Raw genomic sequence first — 20,910 nt, 5'->3', positions numbered from 1 at the left:
TATATAAACAAAATTAAATTTAATAATCTATTTATAATTTGAGAATTGTCTATATATCTAAGAAGTACAGCAAAGGTATCTACTTTCCCCACAGGAAGCCAGTGCCTGTTAGAGAGCCTAGAAGTAGGAAGCAGGACCATGAGGATGGAAAATAGAAACCTTTTAAATTCAGCCGAACACAGTAACTTTACTGCTCTAAAAGGGAAAGCCAAGACTACCCTAAAAAAGGAGAAGACTGCAACCTACCTGTAGAGGCAAATAAGAAGGACTTAGGAGTATTTTAGAGTCCACTGGATAAAAGAAATTCACACTAAAGAAGAGTGATGAACAAGGCTAAGTTGTATTCTGTATCTGTTCCACGCATGTGACTTACTTTTTATAGTTCGTTCACTTCTATATTCTCATCTGTGATTTTATTGTTATAATTCAGGAGTTTCCCAAGTGTTAGAATTGTGAAGGGGGACAGGTGATAAGAATACTACTTTAACGAAGGTAAAATCCTAAGACAGAGTGCTAACCCCTCAAGTGGCAGCCAAAATGGAATCTGGAAGATATGTAAGAATCTGCTAGATACAATACATTCAAGCAGTCTTTTCTCTTGTTTTGTAATTTTTTTCCTATAAAACATTTCTGGGAAATGGCTTCCATTTTATTGCAGGGTACAAACCTCCTTGTTTAAATGTATGCCTGGACATGCACACGTACTCTCTCTCATACACACGCACATGCACAAATACAAGGGAGCATCAATATTTCACATTTTTAACTGCAGGACCTGCATTTCTCTCCCTAATTCCCAATATGTCTACCTAAATAGCAAGAAGGAAAGTGGAAAAGAAATTAAAATTCATTCTTGTGCTTCCTGTAGCAGTAGCTCGGGAGCACTTATAGCCACAGTAACCACTATGATCTGCTTCCTTGCCTCCATGCCTGTTTTCACACATTAATGCCAAAACAGAAAAACCAATCTCAGGGTAAACCATATCTAATTAGATGACTTTCTACCTGTAATCTAGACCCATTCAGTAGCATAATTTTCACTGAGGAAGCTGAAGTATGTTTAGACTGTATGTTTTAAATGGTGGCATAATGTGCCTTGCTATTGGCAGACATCACCACCTCTTTTATGCTTTCCTATGGAACTTTCAAGAATTGCCACACTTTAAAAACACCAAAAATGATCACTAGGTAAGCTGGATAATCATTATTCTTTTCTGACATACAATCACCTAGATTCTTTAAGTGAAAACAATGGCAACTGTTCTCATCATCAACTTTCTAGTTTACCATAAATAGCTCCATTCTTCTCCTCCTTTCCCATTTTCTCTATAGAAACCACAACACAACCGGAACTAAATATACCAAAAGGAACTACTATTTTCACCTCAGTTTACAGGAAGAAGAAAACAGAGAATGGATTTTGTTTTACTTCTAATATAGATGTTTGCTTAGGGTAAAGAAGTAGCTTTGTGCTTCCCACCATGGTTACCTTCTGAGGAAGGTGATAATTTCCTTCTTAGACTGGTTGTTGACACTACAATAACGTCTAGATAGGAGGGAAGTTATAAAAAGAATACGAAATTAAATAAAGAATAATAAATTAAAAGACAAGGGAGGGAAATGGGAAAGCATTGAAAAAGCCATAATGAATGAAACTGACTTCCAGTAAAATTTTAAAATAATAAAATGAAGCAGACAAGAAGGGATATATATATACACACACACACATACACAGAATCTTGGAAGAAAATTAACTTCAAGAAAATACAAATAACTAGTGTTGCATCAATACTATGGCATTCTTTACCAGAAAGTCCAGACAAAGTGTTTAAAGTCCCTATTAGTTGTTCTACTTCAATATGTAAATTCACTTGCTTAAGAGTTAATTGAGAAATCAGAAATATTAATTAAGGAATATTTGCAAATACTTTTGAATACAAGCCCAAAATGTATGAGTAATTTTAAAATGCATTTTCCTTATTGTCCTACTGAAATAACAATTTAAAAATGAATACGATTTTTAAATAAATTTTCATTCATATGTGTAACATAAGGGGCTCCATTTTTCTTATTGCCTATTGCTCCTAGATAATAAATTAGGAGTTAAGGGCAACTCCACAGCTCTTTCTTCCAGACTACTATTTACTGAAGTTAGAAGTTATAGCACCATAAGTACAGCGAAAAATGTAAAGAAATCAACAATGGTTTGACTTGAAGAGTTACGTATTTCTTACCATGTCTTTTCCACCTATGACCCCTTATTGACATGCTGGTTACTGCATTTCTTGATATTCTAGAGGAAGTTGGTGTGATTTCAACTTGAATACACCTTGTACCTTCCTTATTAGATTTCATGGGACCATGAGGCAATGAAGCCTTTATTGCATTAGCAACCTAAGAAGAAAAAATATAGTTTAAGATCAACATGAGCAGATGTATTACCTTACCCTTAGATAAAACATGATGCTAAACAGGCTTATACAAAGATGCTCTTCCCAAGCATTTTAAAAGATGATACAGAAATCCTCTAAGATAAGAATAGGAGGCTCAGGGGGAAATCCATGGTTTAAAAAATATGTAAATGATAAAGTTAAAAATTTCAAAATATTCAATTAGATTTCCAAATGCCTAATGTTGATTAATAAATGCAGCTAAAGTATGTTAAGGAGAACAATTCTTATAAGTTAAAAAGTCTGTTAGGTGTCTAGGAAGTCGGTCTAATAAAAATTTTTATTTTGGCCGGGTGCAGTGGCTCACACCTGTAATGCCAGCACTTTGGGAGGCCAAGGCAGGCTGATCACCTGAGGTCGGGAGTTTAAGATCAGCCTGACCAACATGAATAAATCCCGTCTCAACTAAAAATACAAAAAATTAGCTGGGCATGGTGGCGTGTGCCTGTAATCCCAGCTACTTGGGAAGCTGAGGCAGGAAAATTGCTTGAACCTGGGAGGTGGAGGATGTGGTGAGCCGAGATCATGCCATTGCACTCCAGCCTGGGCAACAAGAGCAAAATTCTGTCTCAAAGAAAATTTTTTAAAAAATTTATTTGTTACTTTTCTAAGTTATAAAACTTCCATGTATATATAACAAGAGCATGAATACACTGAGTATTAATGACATATTAATGAACTATGAATGGCTCTCTCAATTTATAGTTCTAAATTGAGAAATCTTAAATTATAAAATTTACATAAATAAGTCAGGCACCTACCAGCAATGGCTCTGGATATAATTCTAGCTGGGCTCTGTATATAATATCATCCAGTGCTTTTTGAGCGAGATCCCATTCTCCATTATAACTATAAAATTAGATGAATTAAACAAAGAAATTATAATTATTTTTAACTGAACAGAATACAATGAGAAATTATCTTTACTGAAGAAAATAAAAGATCATATTAGCACATTGCTTAACATTCTACTCCTCTTAAAAATGTATTTTTAAATCTTTGAATTCCTTCGAATTGCATCTAAATGCCTATTAATAGCAAAGAAAATTTTATAGATCTACATTTCTTCTCTAAAGAACATGACTATTTATAGAACAGAAATAAAAAAAGCTAAGGCAATTTCAAAGCATTTTATACTTTCAAAGCAAATCAGGGAATAATAAATTATATACCTTAGAATAATGTTCAGAACACTTTATGGCCAAATTACTCTGTAACTCCCACAGTTTTTAATGAGAATATACAACTAATGTGGCCTGAGTAGTTATTTCTTTGCATTTTGATAGTCACTTAGATGTGTATTTGCTACATGTTGCAAATAGCAGAGCAACATGAGGGAAAAAGTATGTGTGCATGTGTGTGTGAGTGTATGTGTGTGTGTGTGTGTGTGTATGCATAATTTTCAAAGATATGCCAAACCCTTCCTAAAAATCAGCTAAATTACAAAAATGAACAGAGATATAGTGGCTTGATCAACTGACAACAAAATAAAGAGGTATACACTACATTAAGAGTGCAAGCGAGGCCTAAAAACTGGCAAGAATATTACTCCCACCATAAAAACAAGATAAAGCCAGATAATCTATAAAATTATAAATTCTCATGAATCCATCAAAGAGCCGAGGTCACAGGGGCATCCACGTAGCCGGAACCCCAAGGAGAGATAGGTGCCTCTAAGGAGAGATGGGCCACAATACAAGCAGGTAGGAAACATTTAGCTAATCTTCTTAACAAATTCCTAGAAGCCAAATTGCTAAAAGGTACCTCATGGGCTAGCAGGAGAGTACAGGATCTCCAAAAGCACATACGAGTGGCAGCTTGTATCCACCACAGGCTCTTCTCCATAAATCTCCTTTAGGCACTCACAAGAAAAACTAGAAAAAGGACAGGTCAGAGAAAACTGCCCTTGATGGTATAGGCCTGAAGGAAAAGAGTAACCTCTCCGTGAGAAAAGTACAAAGACCCAGCCAGATGCCTTTATCACATGGAACAAAAATGTTAAAGCCTTTGGGGAAAGAGCAGCAAGTAGAGAGATAAGTAGAGGTATCATCACTGAAGAAGGGGCAGGACCACTGAGAAACTCCCATCCCTGAGATGCAGGGACATGGGATCAGCCTAAAACTGAGGCTGGACTAGGACAACAGAGAACATTACCTCCCCCATTTCCACGTGCTCCCCTCCAAGCCACCACCCCAACCACCATCAGGCTACTGCACACCCAGAACCAAGCAACAGAACTCTATTGCTGGAGGAAGGGGTGAGAACATGGAGAGAAATCTATCTGCAGTGGAGGCATACAGGGAATGCTGAAAGCTGAGGAGGAAGCAGGAGTATTAACAAAAACCCTCCAGCAATCCAGCTCTCCACCTAAGTACCAGGTAGCACTAGAGGAATTTGAAGTAGATGGTGCCCTGAGGGTAACCATAACAATAAAATCCAATCCTAGTTCACTTCTGCCTATAATAATTCCACTAGCAGCCTAGAAGAGGCATGCCCATTTCCTGTCATAAATAATATTTACCTCAGTCTCTACTGTCCTACCACTGAACAAAATCATGAACAATCAAAAATTACAAGGCACACAAAAACCAAAACAAACAAGACCAACTCTATCAAGAGATAAAGCAAGCAGTAGAACTAAATTCATAGATGACCTAAATGTTGAAGTTATTTGGGAAATTTATTTAACTATGACTAATATACTAAAGGCTTTAGTGGAAAAGATGGACAACATGCATGAACAAATGAAGATTTCAGCAAAGAGATGGGAACTACAAGAAAGAGTCTAATGAAATGGTTAGAAATAAAACACAGTAACAGAGATGAAGAATGCCTTCAGTGGTCTCCTTTCTAGACTTGACCTAGTCAAGGAAAAAAATCAGTAAACATGAAGATATATCCAACAGAAACTACTCAAACTGAAACACAAAGAAAAAAGATAAAATAAAGTAGATCAGAGCATCCAAGAACTGTGGGACAATATTAATGGTCTAACACAGGGGTCAGAAAATTTTTCTTAATGGGCCAGACAACAAGTATTTTAGGCCTGTCAGCCATACAGTCTCAACTATTCAACTCTGCCATTGCAACACAAAAGCAGCCATAGACAATACATAAACAAACAAGCATGACTGTGTTGCAAAAACTTGACAAAAACAGGCATGAGGCCAGATTGGGCCCAGAGACGATAAATTCTGCCTTTACGAAGTTTATAAATTTTGCCTTCAAAAAGTTTATACTCTACTAGAGAAAATTAAAAGTATCAAGTAACTATAATGCAAAGTAAATGAGACATGTATAATAAGAGAATTATAAAGTAAAGGATAGGGTTCAAAGAAAAATACTAGTACCCAAGTCATTAGGTAAGACTGAGACTGAGCACCAATACTAGAAACTAATAGAAAGCTAATAATAAACTATTTCTAATCAAAGAGGCTCTGAAATGTTTTTTAAGAGCTAAAGTTTCTGGCAATGGGAAAAGATATTTCTTGAGGAAAAAAAGCTATTTGGAAATTATAGCAAAAAAAAAAATGAAGAAAGAGACTATGAATATATTTAAGTGTTACTAATTTTCATTCCATCCTTGAATTTAAGAAAGATGATAAAGTGTTTTAGTTGGTTAAAAATTCATCAGAACTTTAAAAGATATGTTTCAAACTAAGGTAATAGTTTTAAAGTATTAAAACTATTTAATAAAATAAAGAATTTGAATGAATATCTTCCTTAAATAAAACTATTTAAGATATTCATTCATATTCTTTCACAAAAAGTATGTAAATTACTTATCTATTGACATTATAATATAGTGACAATAGATTAACAGACTATAATTTTCCAAAGAAATTAAAGGTTTACTTTGCATATGATGAGATACTTACAAGGCAAAATAAATCCCTGTTAACATTTGCACCATGAATCCTGAAGACACTGGTATCCTGCTACTTATACCTTTGTATTTTCTTACATGTTGTCGAGGATATCCACAAACACAGATTCTAGAAAAACCAAAATAAATGTATTTGTAAAATTGGTAAAAATTTAGGTAAGTTATTTTAACATTTATAAGCCAACAATGTACTAGGTACACTTTCATAACAAACCTAATATTTATGAAACAAAGAATCTTTCCAAACAGAACATTTGTCTGTAATATATTCCTGAGTAAGTTATACCAGGAAAAAACATATAAAGTTGAGGTATGTAGATACATAGAGTAAGTGAACCAGATTCACTCACTGGTTAGTTCAGTAATTTTGGTCAATCAATTATCAATGATTTTTGGGTACCGCTAAACCTATTATATGAAACTTGGCACGGTCCAGGCTCAGTGGCTCACGCCTGTAATCTCAACACTTTGGGAGGCCAAGGCAGGTGGATCACCTAGGCCAGGAGTTTGAGACCAGCCTGGCCAATATGGTAAAACCCCATTTCTAGTAAAAATACAAAATATTAGCCGGGCGTGGTGGCATGTGCCTGTAGTACCAGCTACTAGGGGGCTGAGGCAGCACAATCACTTGAACCTGGGAGGTGGAGGTTGCAATGAGCCAAGATCGAGCCACTGCACTCTAGCATGGGTGACAGAGTGAGATTCCACCTCAAAAAAAAAAAAAAAAAAAAAAGAAAGAAAGAAAAAGAAACTTGGCACTGTCATAAATAGATGTGTGGTATGATCCACAATTCCTGATAAAGTTCTTGACACAAACTGTAGGATCCAATAAAAATCTATAAATTAGACTCAAACCTCATACAGTATACCATAATAAACTTCAGATAGATAACTCTTAATGTTTAAAAATCACAATGGACATAAAACATAGGCAAATAGATACATACTCTTTGCACGCTATCTAAACATGACACCAAAGGTAGAACCCTAAAGAAAGATCAATAGATTTTACCATTTTTTTTTCAAGAAACTACCATAAACAAAATGACATGTAAATAAATATTTATATCATGGCACATGTATACCTATGTAACAAACCTGCACGTTCAGCACATGTATCCCAGAACTTAAAGTACAAAAAATTAAAAAATAAAAAAAAGACATGGAAACTAAAAATAAAAAGCAAAGAAATATTTATTTATTATTATTATTAGTTTTTTAGAGTCAAGGTCTTGCTGTGTGCCTAGGCTGGAGTGTAGTGGCATGATCACGGCTCACTGCAGCCTTGAACTCCTGGGTTCCAGCAATCCTCCCATCTCAGCCTCCCGAGTATAGGTGCATGTCACCACACCTAGCTGCTTTAAAAAATATTTTTTTTGAGATGGGGTCTTGCTATGTTGTCAGGCTGGTCTTGAACTCCTGATCTCAAATGATCCTCCCATGTCAGCCTCCCAGTTGCTGAGATTACAAGTATCACACTCAGCTCCAGAAATATGTATTATAGTGAGGAATATTTAAGGAGTACCAAAGTTAAGGAGCATTTATTATAATGAAAAGGAAGCAACCTAAAAGTCCAACACAGGAGACCAATTATATAAATCATTCAGAGAATACTATAGAAATTAAACATAATGTTTTGAAAATCTATTTAAATGACAGGGAAAAAACTGTCCAAAACAACAGATGCAGCATAATCCCATTTTGCAATAAACAAATAGGTGTATAGCGTGTGTCACTGCAAAAAGAACATTAAAAAGTCATAGTTATCTCTGATCTGTGGGATTATAGATCTGTTTTCTTCTTTATATTTACATGTATTTTTTGAACTTTCTGACCAACATGCACTGTTTTATTGTTTGTTTGTTTTTCGTTTTTGTTTTTGAGATGGAGTTTCCCTCTTGTTGCCCAGGCTGGAGTACAGTGACATGATCTTGGTTCACTGCCACCTCTGCCTACCAGGTTCAAGCAATTCTCCTGACTCAGCCTCCCAAGTATCTGGGACTACAGGCCTGCGCCACCATGCCCATCTGATTTTTTTTGTATTTAGTAGAGATGGGGTTTCACCATGTTGGTCAGCATGCACTGTTTCTAAAATAAACAGTACATTTTTATTTTTCATAAACAAATTTACTAGAAAATAAATGCTTTCATATAATATTCTATGCTTGATATAATATGAGCTTCACTTAATATAGTGCTAGCCAATAGATTGTAATTATTTACTTACTCTTCCCCTGCACTCACTACCTAGAACTTTTCTCTACTTTAACTAGAGTTAGAGTAACTAACTAAAGTTATTCTCTCTACTCAATGAATCTAAACCTTCACTTTAAAATGTCTGAGTATGCCACAGACCATTTCAAAAATATTCCCCAAGAATGTTATTAATTCAGACAACTTTAAAAGATCCACATAAATGCATTTAATATCAGAGGATCCCAGAACTTTTTAGAACCAAGAGTAAAAAGTAAGCAGGGAAATAGAAAAATTAGCTGCATGTGAAATAAAACAAACTCAAGTTTTGTTTGAATTTACAAAAATGTATGCCCAAACTAGAATAGAGACTCCTCTTACTCTTATTAACTAAAGAAGCAAACAAAAAATTTTACTTTCTTACACCTTACATTTTTATGCTAGGGATGGTTGTATGGTTGTAAATATTAGAGAACCAATGGATGAAAGAAATTTTTAATTAACTCATTTATTCATTCCGTAAATATTAATTAAAGACTGATATTGTGTCAGACCCTAGAGATACAGATGATGGATGTAGCTCCCACAGGGACTCACAATCTAATCATGGAGACTATGTAGTAAGCAAATATTTTCAATGAACATGTTCAAGAGCTGGTAAAGGAGAGAATGGTAAACTCAGGTGGAAGAAGTGGAGAGTCAGAGAGGACTTCTCAGAAAAGAGATTCCTTTGAATTGAGTCTTGAAGAAAAAGTGATATTTTTCCAAGTGGAAAACATAGGAAAGTTCAAAGGCAGAGGTGGGAAGAAACAGCATGACATTGAGGAGACTGTGGACATTTTAGCAGGATGGAGGGCTAGGACACTAGGAAATACTAGAGAAGCTCATCACATCATGTAGCCAGATCATAAGTATCTTATAACCTGCTAGGTTTTACCACGTAGACACTGGTAAGCAACTAAAGATTTTTTTGTTTTGTTTTGTTTTGTTTTAAGCAAAGGAGTACCAAAATCAGATTGGTCTTCTGATAACATCACTCTGGCTATATTGGAAGAGTTCACTGAAACTGGATGTGGGTGGGATGGGGATCCCAGTAGTGAGATGAAGGAGGACTGAAGACAAGACAAAATGGTGGGTAGAAGGAGGAAGGGTAGGTTTGCAGTCATATCTAGGAAGTATAAAGAAGGTAAGACCAAAGAAATAAGAAGAGTAGATAATTATTTCCACATTTAGTTTGAATAGCTGGCCACATGATGGTATCATTAACTGAGTTAGAACAAATAGGAATACGGGAATATACTGTTTCAGATATGTTGGTTTTTAGGTAGCGTGACATAGTATCAATTTTGCCTGCCATGCCACCATCCCTATCTGCCATGCCACCATCCCTATCTTCTATTAAAAGCACTGCCACCCCTCTTCCCTTTAGGAACTAGTCTTTCCCTATATAATCAAGAATAATCACATGATTATGGTGAGGCTGCTAATGAAACTATCTATTACAGAGGTCGCTACCTCCATATCTATTTTTAACAATACAAACATATAAGTCACACTCCCTTCCTTTCCCCCAGCAATTTTAGCTAGGAACGGCAGCCGCTCCACTAGAGACTACATTTTCTAGTTTTCCTTGCATTTAGATGTGATCATGTGACTAAGTTCTAGACAATGGTATATTAACCAAAGAGGTGAAACTTCTAGGTCACACCCCTTAAAAATCTTCTATCTCATACCCCTAAAAAGCAGCTACATGCCTTTGACTCCCTTTCTCCCTGCTTGCAGGATAGAAAGCAGATGTCATAGTGGTGATCTGAGACCATACCAACAAGAGAAATATCATAGGGAATGGCAGAATCCCAAGACAGAAGGAACTTGAACACACTGGAAACATGCAAGCAATCTACCTTTTAGACCACCTACCAGCTTGGACTTTTATGTGAGAGAGAAATAAATATCTACTTTATTTAAGTTATCATTGTTTGTCTGTGTTAATACAACCAAAGCAATATTTAACCTGATAGAGTACTCTTCCAATTATATTACTCAACATGGCCCCAAAGGGGTATGTAGAAGTCTCAGGCTGGCACACCCTTTGCTGGATGTTTTTAATACTGAAACTGGAAGAAGCTCTTTCTACTGAGGTCACTAAAAGTAGACAATGTAAGGGCCTGGCACAGTGGCTCACGCCTATAATCTTAGCACTTTTGCGAGGCCAAGGCGGATAGATCACAAGGTCAGGTGTTCAAGACCATCCTGGCCAACATGTCGAAACCCCATTTCTACTAAAAATACAAAAATTGGCCCAGCATGGTGGCATACACCTGTAATCCCAGCTACTCAGGAGGCTGAGGCAGGAGAATCGCTTGAACCCGGGAGGTGGAGGTTGTGTGAGCCACCGTCTGGCCATCCTGAGGCCAATTCCATGACTGCTCTTCCTAGGTTCAAATATCTGTTTTTTCGTTTTGTTTTGTTTTGAGATGGAGTCTCACTCTGTTGTCCAGGCTGGAGGGCAGTGGCACAATGACCTCAGCTCACTGCCACCTCCACATCCCAGGTTCAAGCGCTTCTCCTGCCTCAGCCTCCATGTAGAAGGGATTACAGGCGCCCACCACTACATCTGGCTAATTTTTGTATTTTTAGTAGAGGCGGGGTTTTGCCATGTTGGCCAGGCTGGTCTCAAACTCCTGACCTCAAGTGATCCACCCTCCTTGGCCTCCCAAAGTTCTAGGATTACAGGGGGTGAGTCACTGCATCCAGCCCCTTTGGTATAATTTAGTTTGATGTAGATATCAGTTGGCTGCCACAGGAAGAGTCCTAAAATTTACAAGGTATCTATGGGACATGTTGACAGAGATAGTTCCTGGATTGAATATACAGGTTTAGGAATCAGGAAGGAAATAGTATAGGGTTCAGAACATAGATAAATTATTGTTGTTACTATACAACTTTTAAAAAATATTTGCATGGCTCTAGGATGGTCACTCATCTTTTAAATTTACTTTATGTAAGAATTACAGAGACAGTTCTCTCAAATACCAACACCACACGTGAAAGATATACAAAGGAAATAAAATTCCAGGTTCTCTCATTTTCTATACTAGCTACTTGTGAAGAAATAAGTGGTCATTTTATTAGAGGCTGAAATTAAACATTTATTCAGAAATGCAAATGGTTAATGTTTTATAATTAAGAAAACTAAAACTGGTGATTTTATTTACCAATGAAAGATTTTTTAAAAGTAAAAACCCAATTATTTCCTTTAATCCTAACTCTACTTATCAAATTATAAATCTGAGCTGAAGAGCTCATCTATCATTCATTCATTCAACAGTTATTGAGGTTCTATCATATGCCAGGCACTTCTAAGCTCTTGTGATACAGCAGTGATCAAAACAAAGTTCCTGACCTCATGAAGTTTCTAGCAGTTGACATGCTGTATCAAAAGAACAAACAAGGTAATTATAGTGTTATGAGTGCTACAAGGAAATAAACTAGGGCAGGAAAGTTCTACTTTGGGAATGATGGTCATGGAAAGCCTCTCCAACGAAGTACCATTTGAGCTGAGACCCAAAATAGTCTGGTCCTATCCCTCTGCATCATTAACTGGTAATGGCATCTCTTTTCTCTACTCCTTTATTTTGGTACTTAAGAATTCTCTGAATTAAGTTTTTTTCTGATCCCTATCTTCAAGGATATTGTTTGCCCATATACCCTTTAGTGAACTTAAAATGCCAAACAAAACAAAGCAATAAAGCTATATGCCACATGAATTCCTGGTTCCTCTGTTCATCAGGGCTATGTCCTGAAGTTCTTTGATTTCCCTTCACAAATCCAAACATAAGGATATGTCCTTACAAAAGAGCAGCTGAGTGCCATAACAGCCATGTCTGTATTAAGTTTACTCTGCCAAATTCACAAGGCATGCGAAAATAAAATCCCTTCTGGAAGGTGTATTTGGTCAATATATTTCTTGGAGAAGTTCTTGGCATCAATTTGTAAGTGAGAAAAACTCTTGCTGTGATTCTCATTCTCTGGTGAGAGATATGTGTTTCATTCTTAGAATTAAAAAAAACTTTTGAGATTGTTAACATAGCCTCAGTTACAAACCATACAATGATTTGGAAGACCCATTCCAGTGAGTTTATTTATTCATGATAGACCAGAACCGAAAGTAGAAAAGAAAGGTTATTATTATCAGATATATATATTTATATATAATATATAAATATATTATAAATAAATAATTATAATATTATATATAACATAACATTATTATCAGATGGATCTTCAGATCATCAGGCTAGTGAGTAGAAACTTGGCTGAAAAGGCGAAACAGGCCGGGTGTGGTGGTTCATGCCTGTAAACATTTTGGGAGTCTGAGGCCCGCGTATTGCCTGAGCTCAGGAGTTTGAGACCCGCCTGGGCAACATGGCGAAACCTCGTCTCTACTAAAAATACAAACAATTAGCTGGGCATGGTGGCATTTGCCTGTAGTCCCAGCTACTCAGGACGCTGAGGCACAAGAATTGCTTGAGCCTGGGAGGTGGGGTTACAGTGAGCAGAGATTGTGCCGCTACACTCCAGCCTGGGCAACAGAGCAAGACCCCATCTCAAAAAAAGAGGGGCAGAGAAAAGTGGAGAGGAAAAGTCCAGGAGAATAGAAAAAGGGGAAAGGAGAAAAGAGAAAGTGGAAGAATTGCCTGATTAGTAACGAGCACTTTTCTGTCCTGCTTGTTCTGCTCTTTGAAATTAAGAGCTTAATAAAGTCTGCATCTCCTGTCATGTTTCTCAAGTGAAGATCACACACAAAAATCATGCTCACATGGTTGGAGGAAAGATTATTTTAGTTGGGTTGTGAAGGATGGGCAAAATTTAGATATTAGTAAAAACTAGTTTCCAAACAAAATAACAAGCAATTGAAAAATTTGCCATAGGTTCTTTCAACTAGAAATGACCTAATATCAGATATGCTCTAGAATTGTTGATACAGTCATAGCAAACAGGTGAGGAAAAAAAAAAAAGCAATGCCTTATATGCATCCATAGTGAATGTGTGTGCTCACTGATGGAGTACAATAATATGCCAGCTGTCATTTACTAGATGATAACAAAGTGGCTGATGCTGCATTAAGTGCTTTATATTTATATAAATTTTATTAGTCAGGAGCAAAATGGCTTACTCATAACAAAGGTGCCCTTAATTGACAGAAAACAATCTATTCAGGTGGTCAGAAAAATTGACCTAGAAGTGAGCAGAGAGGCAGGGATTCATTACAGGTACACAGAAACAAATACACTGATCAGGAACTCACAGCTATCCACATCCAGGTTCGTCAGTTAGATGACTCACTAGCTAAACAAAATCAGAGCTGTCCCTTAGACAATGGGAGAGAATTCAACTTAGTAGCTGAGCATAGTTTCATTCTTAATATTTATATTCCACATCAAAAAAGAAGATAAGCCATTTGTTAAACAGCCTTACATTAAATATCCAACAGGAAGAAATCATTTCCTCAAAGTTAGAGGACTCTGATATATACTATCAAAACTTATTCGTAGCTTTGGTAAGTATATTTCTTTTCATAGGGCCATATATGTTTAGTACCAGCAGAGAACAAAAGCTTCTTGACTATAGCTTATTCAGTTTAGCTCTTGCTTGCTGTCGGATCTCTTCTTCAAGTTGTTCACACACAATATGTAGGAGGAAAAGAGGCTATCAAGCTGGCCATCAATCAATCTGAATCACGAAGGCAAAGCTTATAGTAACTAAACAGATTTTTGCTCAGTAGAATGAATTTATGTTAGCATAGGTGGAGGGTGGGAAGTGTTCAAGATTGTTTTAATTATTTTCATAACTAATTACAATCAGAAGATAAAAAAAGAATGAAACACATTTGTCACTGATTCTAGTTCATATACCCCATGAATTTTTTCTGGTTGTATTTATGTATCCTTCCTCCTAGATGACCCAATCATTTTGGTATAATCATCAACCAAATTCAGCAGCAATCTAAAACAACTATCACATGGCAAACAGGATTTGATGGCCCATATAATAGTGGGATCACTTTTATCTTCAGGAAAACCAGCATTAGTGCTAAGATCATTAAGAAGCTCTTATACTTTAACTGGTATAACCGTTTTCTAACTTACTTACACCACAGTTCTGTAACCAATTTTCTTTCCATAGATATGAACTAGGCTTAACCTGATTAACAAAAGTGTTTTCTAATTCTTTTCTACTCATCTTAAAAATGTACAAAACCTCCTAATTAGAATATCCGATAAACAATTAAGAAAGCCAGTAGGTATGAGAAATAAATAACTGGATTTTATCATTGAGAATACAGTTAATAGGGAATCTAAAATGAAAATTTAAAAACATAAATAACTAAAAATGATAGAAATGATAAATTTGATAGAGTTCCTCAAATGTAAGGCATTGTAGTTAAGAGTTAGCATTACTTAGATAGCTTAAGTCTTTTAAATTACTTAGATCTTTCCCCCACCCTTTTTTTTTTTTTTTAAATCTGGTGGACATTTATATGAAATTAATTTCTCTTGTGGCACAGATTGATCTATTTCTACCAAAACTTCCTTGGCCAAAATCCTACAGCGAGTTTTAAAATAATCTGTTTCTCTTTGTTTTTAAAGCCAGTTTTTACTTGCATTCTCTGTTGAAGAATTATTCAGTTCCCTGGTCAGGTAAAATTGGTATATTAGCAATTTTCTACTCATAATGTAAACATAATTATATTAGAATGTGCTACATTAGAGTTAGGACAAAAATCAGTGACACATGTTCTTTTCTAACTTTTCCATCAGTAGTTTCAGGGAAACATCAAGAGTGGTTGGGCATTGTATTAGAACATCTATGGAGCTTCAAAAAATACATTTACACATAATACATAAAAATATAAATATATACATATATAGGCATTCCTGGATCCTAGCACCTAATATACTGCTTCAGAGTAGGATCTGGACTTCGCAGTGTGTTCTAAGTTCTAGAGGTGAAAATTGCTGCATTGTTACGCCTTAAATCAGTATTTCTGAATGTTGGTCTTTATACCCATTTTAGTCGATAACAAGAGTTTTCACTAGGCCATAGTGAAATGAAAAGCCAGGAAAGCTAAACTTATCCCAATTTAATTTATAAATTATTTTCCTTCCCTTCCACACCCCCCCCCACCTTTTTGATATTAAAATAGTCTCCCTTTTGTTAAATAATGTTGATGGTAGATATTTATAATATAATGACTTGGCAAAATAAAAAGTTGGTAACACGTATGTAAATAACCCAGCTGTTCCACCTTTTTTGAGATTTTACAGATCTGTGAAATTCAAAAGTCTGGACATTTCTGCCTTTAAACAATTTAAAGCAAAAAACATCTTAGAACGACTTGGTAAGTGGGAGAGATGAACCATTGGTACCATCTTTTAAGGTTAGGAAATGTAATTATGCTCTAATTTGGAAAACATCTGAAAGACTTCACTTCTCTATCTTCTCTACTAAGCCCTTTGTCTTGTGAATTCTCTTCCTCTGCTGATTCTGCATGGCTTTCTATCCTATTCAGTATCAAGTTCTGATTTTTTATTTATTTTGTTTTCATTTCATTTCTAAGTATTGTTCAATGATCCCTCCCTCTGTGACATGGTTTGGCTGTGTCCCCACTCAAATCTCATCTTAAATTGTAGCTCCCATAATCTCCACATGTCATGGGAGGGACTCAGTGCGGGGGTAATTGAATCATGGGGACAGGTTTTCCCATGCTGTTCTCCTGATAGTGAATAAGTCTCATGAGATCTGATGGCTTTATAAAGGGGAGTTCTCCTGCATATGCTCTCTTGCCTGCTGCCATGTAAGACATGCCTTTGTTCCTCCTTTACTTTCCACCATGATTGTGAGGCTCCCCAGCATGTAGAACTGTGAGTCTATTAAACATCTTTTCCCTTATAAATTACCCAGTCTCAGGTATTTCTTCATAGCAGTATGAACATGGACTAATACACTCAGGATACGTTGCATTTTCTTCTTTTTTTTTTTTTTTTTTTTTGAGACGGAGTCTCGTTCAGTCGCCCAGGCTGGAGTGCAGCGGCAGGATCTCGGCTGCCTGCAAGCTCCGCCTCCCAGGTTCACGCCATTCTCCTGCCTCAGCCTCCCAAGGAGCTGGGACTACAGGGACCCGCCGCCACGCCCGGCTAATTTTTTGTATTTTTAGTAAAGACGGGGTTTCACCGTGTTAGCCAGGATGGTCTCGATCTCCTGACCTCGTGATCCGCCCACCTCGGCCTCCCAAAGTGCTGGGATTACAGGCGTGAGCCACCGCACCCAGCCCATAAGTTGCATTTTCTAAATAAATTCCTCAAATAGGCCGGGCGCGGTGGCTCAAGCCTGTAATCCCAGCACTTTGGGAGGCCGAGACGGGTGGATCACGAGGTCAGGAGATCGAGACCATCCTGGCTAACACGGTGAAACCCCGTCTCTACTAAAAAATACAAAAAACTAGCCGGGCGAGGTGGTGGACGCCTGTAGTCCCAGCTACTTGGGAGGCTGAGGCAGGAGAATGGCATAAACCCGGGAGGCAGAGCTTGCAGTGAGCTGAGATCCGGCCACTGCACTCCAGCCTGGGCGACAGAGCGAGACTCCCTCTCAAAAAAAAAAAAAAAAATTCCTCAAATAGAAATTATTCCACAAGTTCCTTAGTTCTATAATATCTCTTATTTACTTGAATTATCGAGGGCAATAATCTGTCATTTTTGTTTCTGCTTTTTTTTCTTTTTTCTTTTTTATTATACTTTAAGTTCTAGGGTACATGGGCACAATGTGCAGGTTTGTTACATATGTATACATGTGCCATGTTGGTGTGCTGCAACTATTAACTCAAAAAGGAACATTGACATTGCCAAAAATTTAGAAAATCACAAACAAAATCACAAAGGAGAAAATTAAAATAAACCACAATTCCACCAACTACAGACAATCATTGTTAATATTCTGGTCATATTCAACCAAAACCATATATAGTATCATTAACTACTGTTTTAAATCAGGATTTTTAAAATGTGAATATACTACACTCAAGGATATAATTTAGTTTATAACTCCTTGACTCAATTTATTTTTAACAAGAAAAGTTTAAGAACCAGTATCTCTTACTTATTTCTTAGTTCCAAATTAGAGCACAGTAAAAATATATAAATAAATACAAACAAAAAGAAGCCAACCACATGCCAAAACTTGAAAGATCATAACAGCTCTATCATTTAGCTATATACTATAATCCTTTTCTGATTAAATATTCAATTTAAATGTTATTCATCTTTACATTCTTCATCATGTTCTTGTTTTTGTTGTTTTTGTTTGTGTTGTTTTTGAGACAGGGTCTTGCTCTGTCACCCAGACTGGAGTGCAGTGGTGCAATCACAGCTCACTGTATTCTCAACCTCCTGGGCTCAAGTGACTGTCCCACCTCAGCCTCCCAGGTAGCTGGGACTACAGGCGTGCACCACCATGCCCAGCTGATCTTTTTTTAAAAATTTTTTTTATAGAGACAGGGGTCTTGCTATGTTGCCCAGGCTGGTCTTAAACTCCTGGGCTCATGCGATACTCCCACCTCAGCTTATCAAAGTGCTGAAATTACAGACATGAGCTTTGCACATGTTTTTTTGTGACTATCAATTATAGGGAACTTTCTATGTGTTGGGTAGGCTGAGCTTTACATTAACTTATTTAATGTTTTAAACAAATGATTACACAAAACAAAAATAACTTAGGGATGTACTAGACTAGCAATCATAGATTCATATATTTCAATATTAGAAACACTTGAATTTTACTTTACCTTGAACAAATTTGACACAGTGACTGAAGAGAAACACTGGGCATATAGGTTAAGGCAGCATTGTAACACAACAAAAGGAATGTCAACACTTCAAACCTAAAGACAAACAAAAAGAATATTACCAAATCTTTAGAATTCTAAGAAGTCAACTATAATAGGGGAGAGGGCACTCCTTGGGGAGAGATATAATGTTACAGAACAGACCTGCACAGTATAAGCACACCAATAATGAAAAACTACAAGGAAAAAAAGACTTTCCAAGTAACAGCCATATGAAACCTGTCTTTAAAATTCAATGTTCCAGCTGACACCTGAAGCAAGGCACACTGACAAATCTAGATCTATTTTTCTCTTGTATAAAATGACTCAATATTCAAATAAATTGTCACACACAACTCATTAAACATTATTTATAAATCTACTGAAATAATATTCTTAAAAAATTAGTGGAGTAAGATAAGAATTTTTATCCCCACAGTATACCTATTCTGTGCTGTCAGCATCTCCCTTTGAGGATGAGGTCCACTGTATACCACTTTTGACAAACCATGCTGGGATAGTGCACTCTCGGTCAGAGCCATGGATCCAATGCTGGAAGGCTAGAGAAAAGACATTTGAATAAAGAAAAAAAAAAGCTATTCTACTGAAAAGGTGATACTTAGAATATATATGTACCACTAAAACAGCTACCATGAAGAACATCATATATCTTAAACACATTTAGGCTGCCTACCAATTTTTTTGCTCAAAGATTTAATAACTAATTTTAAAACAAACCACAAATGAGAAATAAAAATTAGTTTAATTTCAAAAATTCTACCATGGAAATATACAATTGCCCCCACTACCCCCGCCAACACACACAAGTAGCCATCCATCAGGAGGAGTGAAAAATATTTCAAAAATAATACTTTCAATAGATCTCTTATTAGCAGATTTTAGTTTGATGTTCAATTATTTTGATTTCTCATCTCAATTTGGAAATAGTAAATACTTTGCGGGTATTTATACTTTTGCAGGTACTAATAAATTGATCAATTTTTTTTCCTAAATAACTAGATTATAACTTGTGGCAATGTCAAAGCTTAGGGTCAATAAACTTGTTATGATAAAATGTCACTTACTTCATGATATACAGATGGTTTGGATAAAGATGGAATTGTAAAACTCAATACTTTGCTATGTCCCTGTTTGTCAACTATTTCCTATAGAAGTGAAAGAAAATATATTAAAATACATACTTTCTTACACATAAATTTACAAACTAAATTTAAATAGTCTAAAACATTTTTTTAAAAAGACCTGAATAGAAAGGAATTTTAAGTTAAAATCTTAAACCATGATAATCCATTATTATTCATCAACACCGGCAGTTAAACTGTACATCCTTCCACTTAAAAAATATATGTAACATAATTTTCAGGATGGCTGAGATACAGATATAGTGTCTTAATAATCCTTGATCTTCCTCATGTAACAAGTTATATTTGTTAAGTGAAGTAATCATTTAAATATGAAATATGTGAAGAAAATGACCTCACATTTCTTTTCCATTTTGAAAGGTACAAAACTTAAGTATCTAGAATACCATACTAATTAATATACAAACTCTATTAGTAAGGCAAGCTATATGTTAAAACAATGTTGTACACTCTGGAGACAGTCTAGATTTTATAGAACTATAATTGGCGAATATTAGAGTAAATCTTTTCTCCCAAACTTTCTGTGAAGGTCAGAAACAGATCATTTATAGGCAATGAACTTTAAGTTTACAAAATTTAAAATGCAACACTGATATTTTCAGATGTCGCTATAAAAGAAATGAAATGGTCCGATTTTCAACCTTCAATTAATCCATAAAGGTATAGTTACATAATTACATATATGCTTGTATGTCTCCCAACCCCCAGAAAGTTATATTTGGAAGAATGGGCTATGAGTCATTTGACATATGAAAAAACAAATACTAGCTTCATTAAAATGATAAGCAGTTGCACAGGTTATATATTTGATTTTCTCAAAAAAGATTTTGTTAACTCCATTAAATACAAACCAAATTGTAAACCCCTAGAAGAAGAGCTTCAATGCATCCACTGCTATGCACATTTCTGCTGGCTGAGACTGCAAGGTAGCACCAAATTAGTTCTGGGAGAAATTGCAGCGTAAATTGAAGCAACTGCTCCTCTCCACTGCGATAGAATTCAAAGAGCTGGTGACAGACAGGTTCCAGCAACTGGAAGAAATACAAAATGTTAATTCAAGAACTGGACTGTATTTGAATGGAACTACTATATGAAGTATAAAAGGTTTTCTCAGATTGGTAAAAATCATGTCTTTTTAAATTCTTAAAATACCTAAGTTGTAGGGAGTTTCTTCCTAAAATATCCTTTCTTCCTGGTAAAACACATGCCAATATATAAAGGTTTGACTATGGGGTTGAAGAAATTGAAATGGGAATCCTGGGTACTTACTGTCCTATCTCCCTCCTCCTGAGTTTATAATTAGGCAACATCTGACAGCAATGATTGGTGTGTAGG

The 20,910-nt window shown here is 36.0% G+C and overlaps 1 protein-coding gene across 4 annotated transcripts in view; it reads right to left on the bottom strand.

The window, feature by feature from the left end:
* FAM126A (family with sequence similarity 126 member A) overlaps positions 1-20,910 on the bottom strand; it is a 74,009-nt gene that overhangs the window by 17,401 nt on the left and 35,698 nt on the right. For all 4 annotated transcript variants that reach the window (XM_025380037.1, XM_025380038.1, XM_025380036.1 and 1 more), the window contains 7 exons: positions 20,427-20,606; positions 19,498-19,578; positions 18,857-18,972; positions 18,374-18,469; positions 6,329-6,445; positions 3,212-3,299; positions 2,235-2,394 (listed from right to left, as the gene is read on the bottom strand). In XM_025380037.1, the coding sequence (XP_025235822.1) occupies positions 2,235-2,394; positions 3,212-3,299; positions 6,329-6,445; positions 18,374-18,469; positions 18,857-18,972; positions 19,498-19,578; positions 20,427-20,606 (838 nt within the window). The remainder of the gene's footprint in view (positions 1-2,234; positions 2,395-3,211; positions 3,300-6,328; positions 6,446-18,373; positions 18,470-18,856; positions 18,973-19,497; positions 19,579-20,426; positions 20,607-20,910) is intronic.

This window comes from Theropithecus gelada, chromosome 3 (assembly GCF_003255815.1).
Source record: "Theropithecus gelada isolate Dixy chromosome 3, Tgel_1.0, whole genome shotgun sequence".
NCBI lineage: Eukaryota > Metazoa > Chordata > Mammalia > Primates > Cercopithecidae > Theropithecus > Theropithecus gelada.
This window is presented reverse-complemented; position numbering and strand designations above follow the sequence as displayed.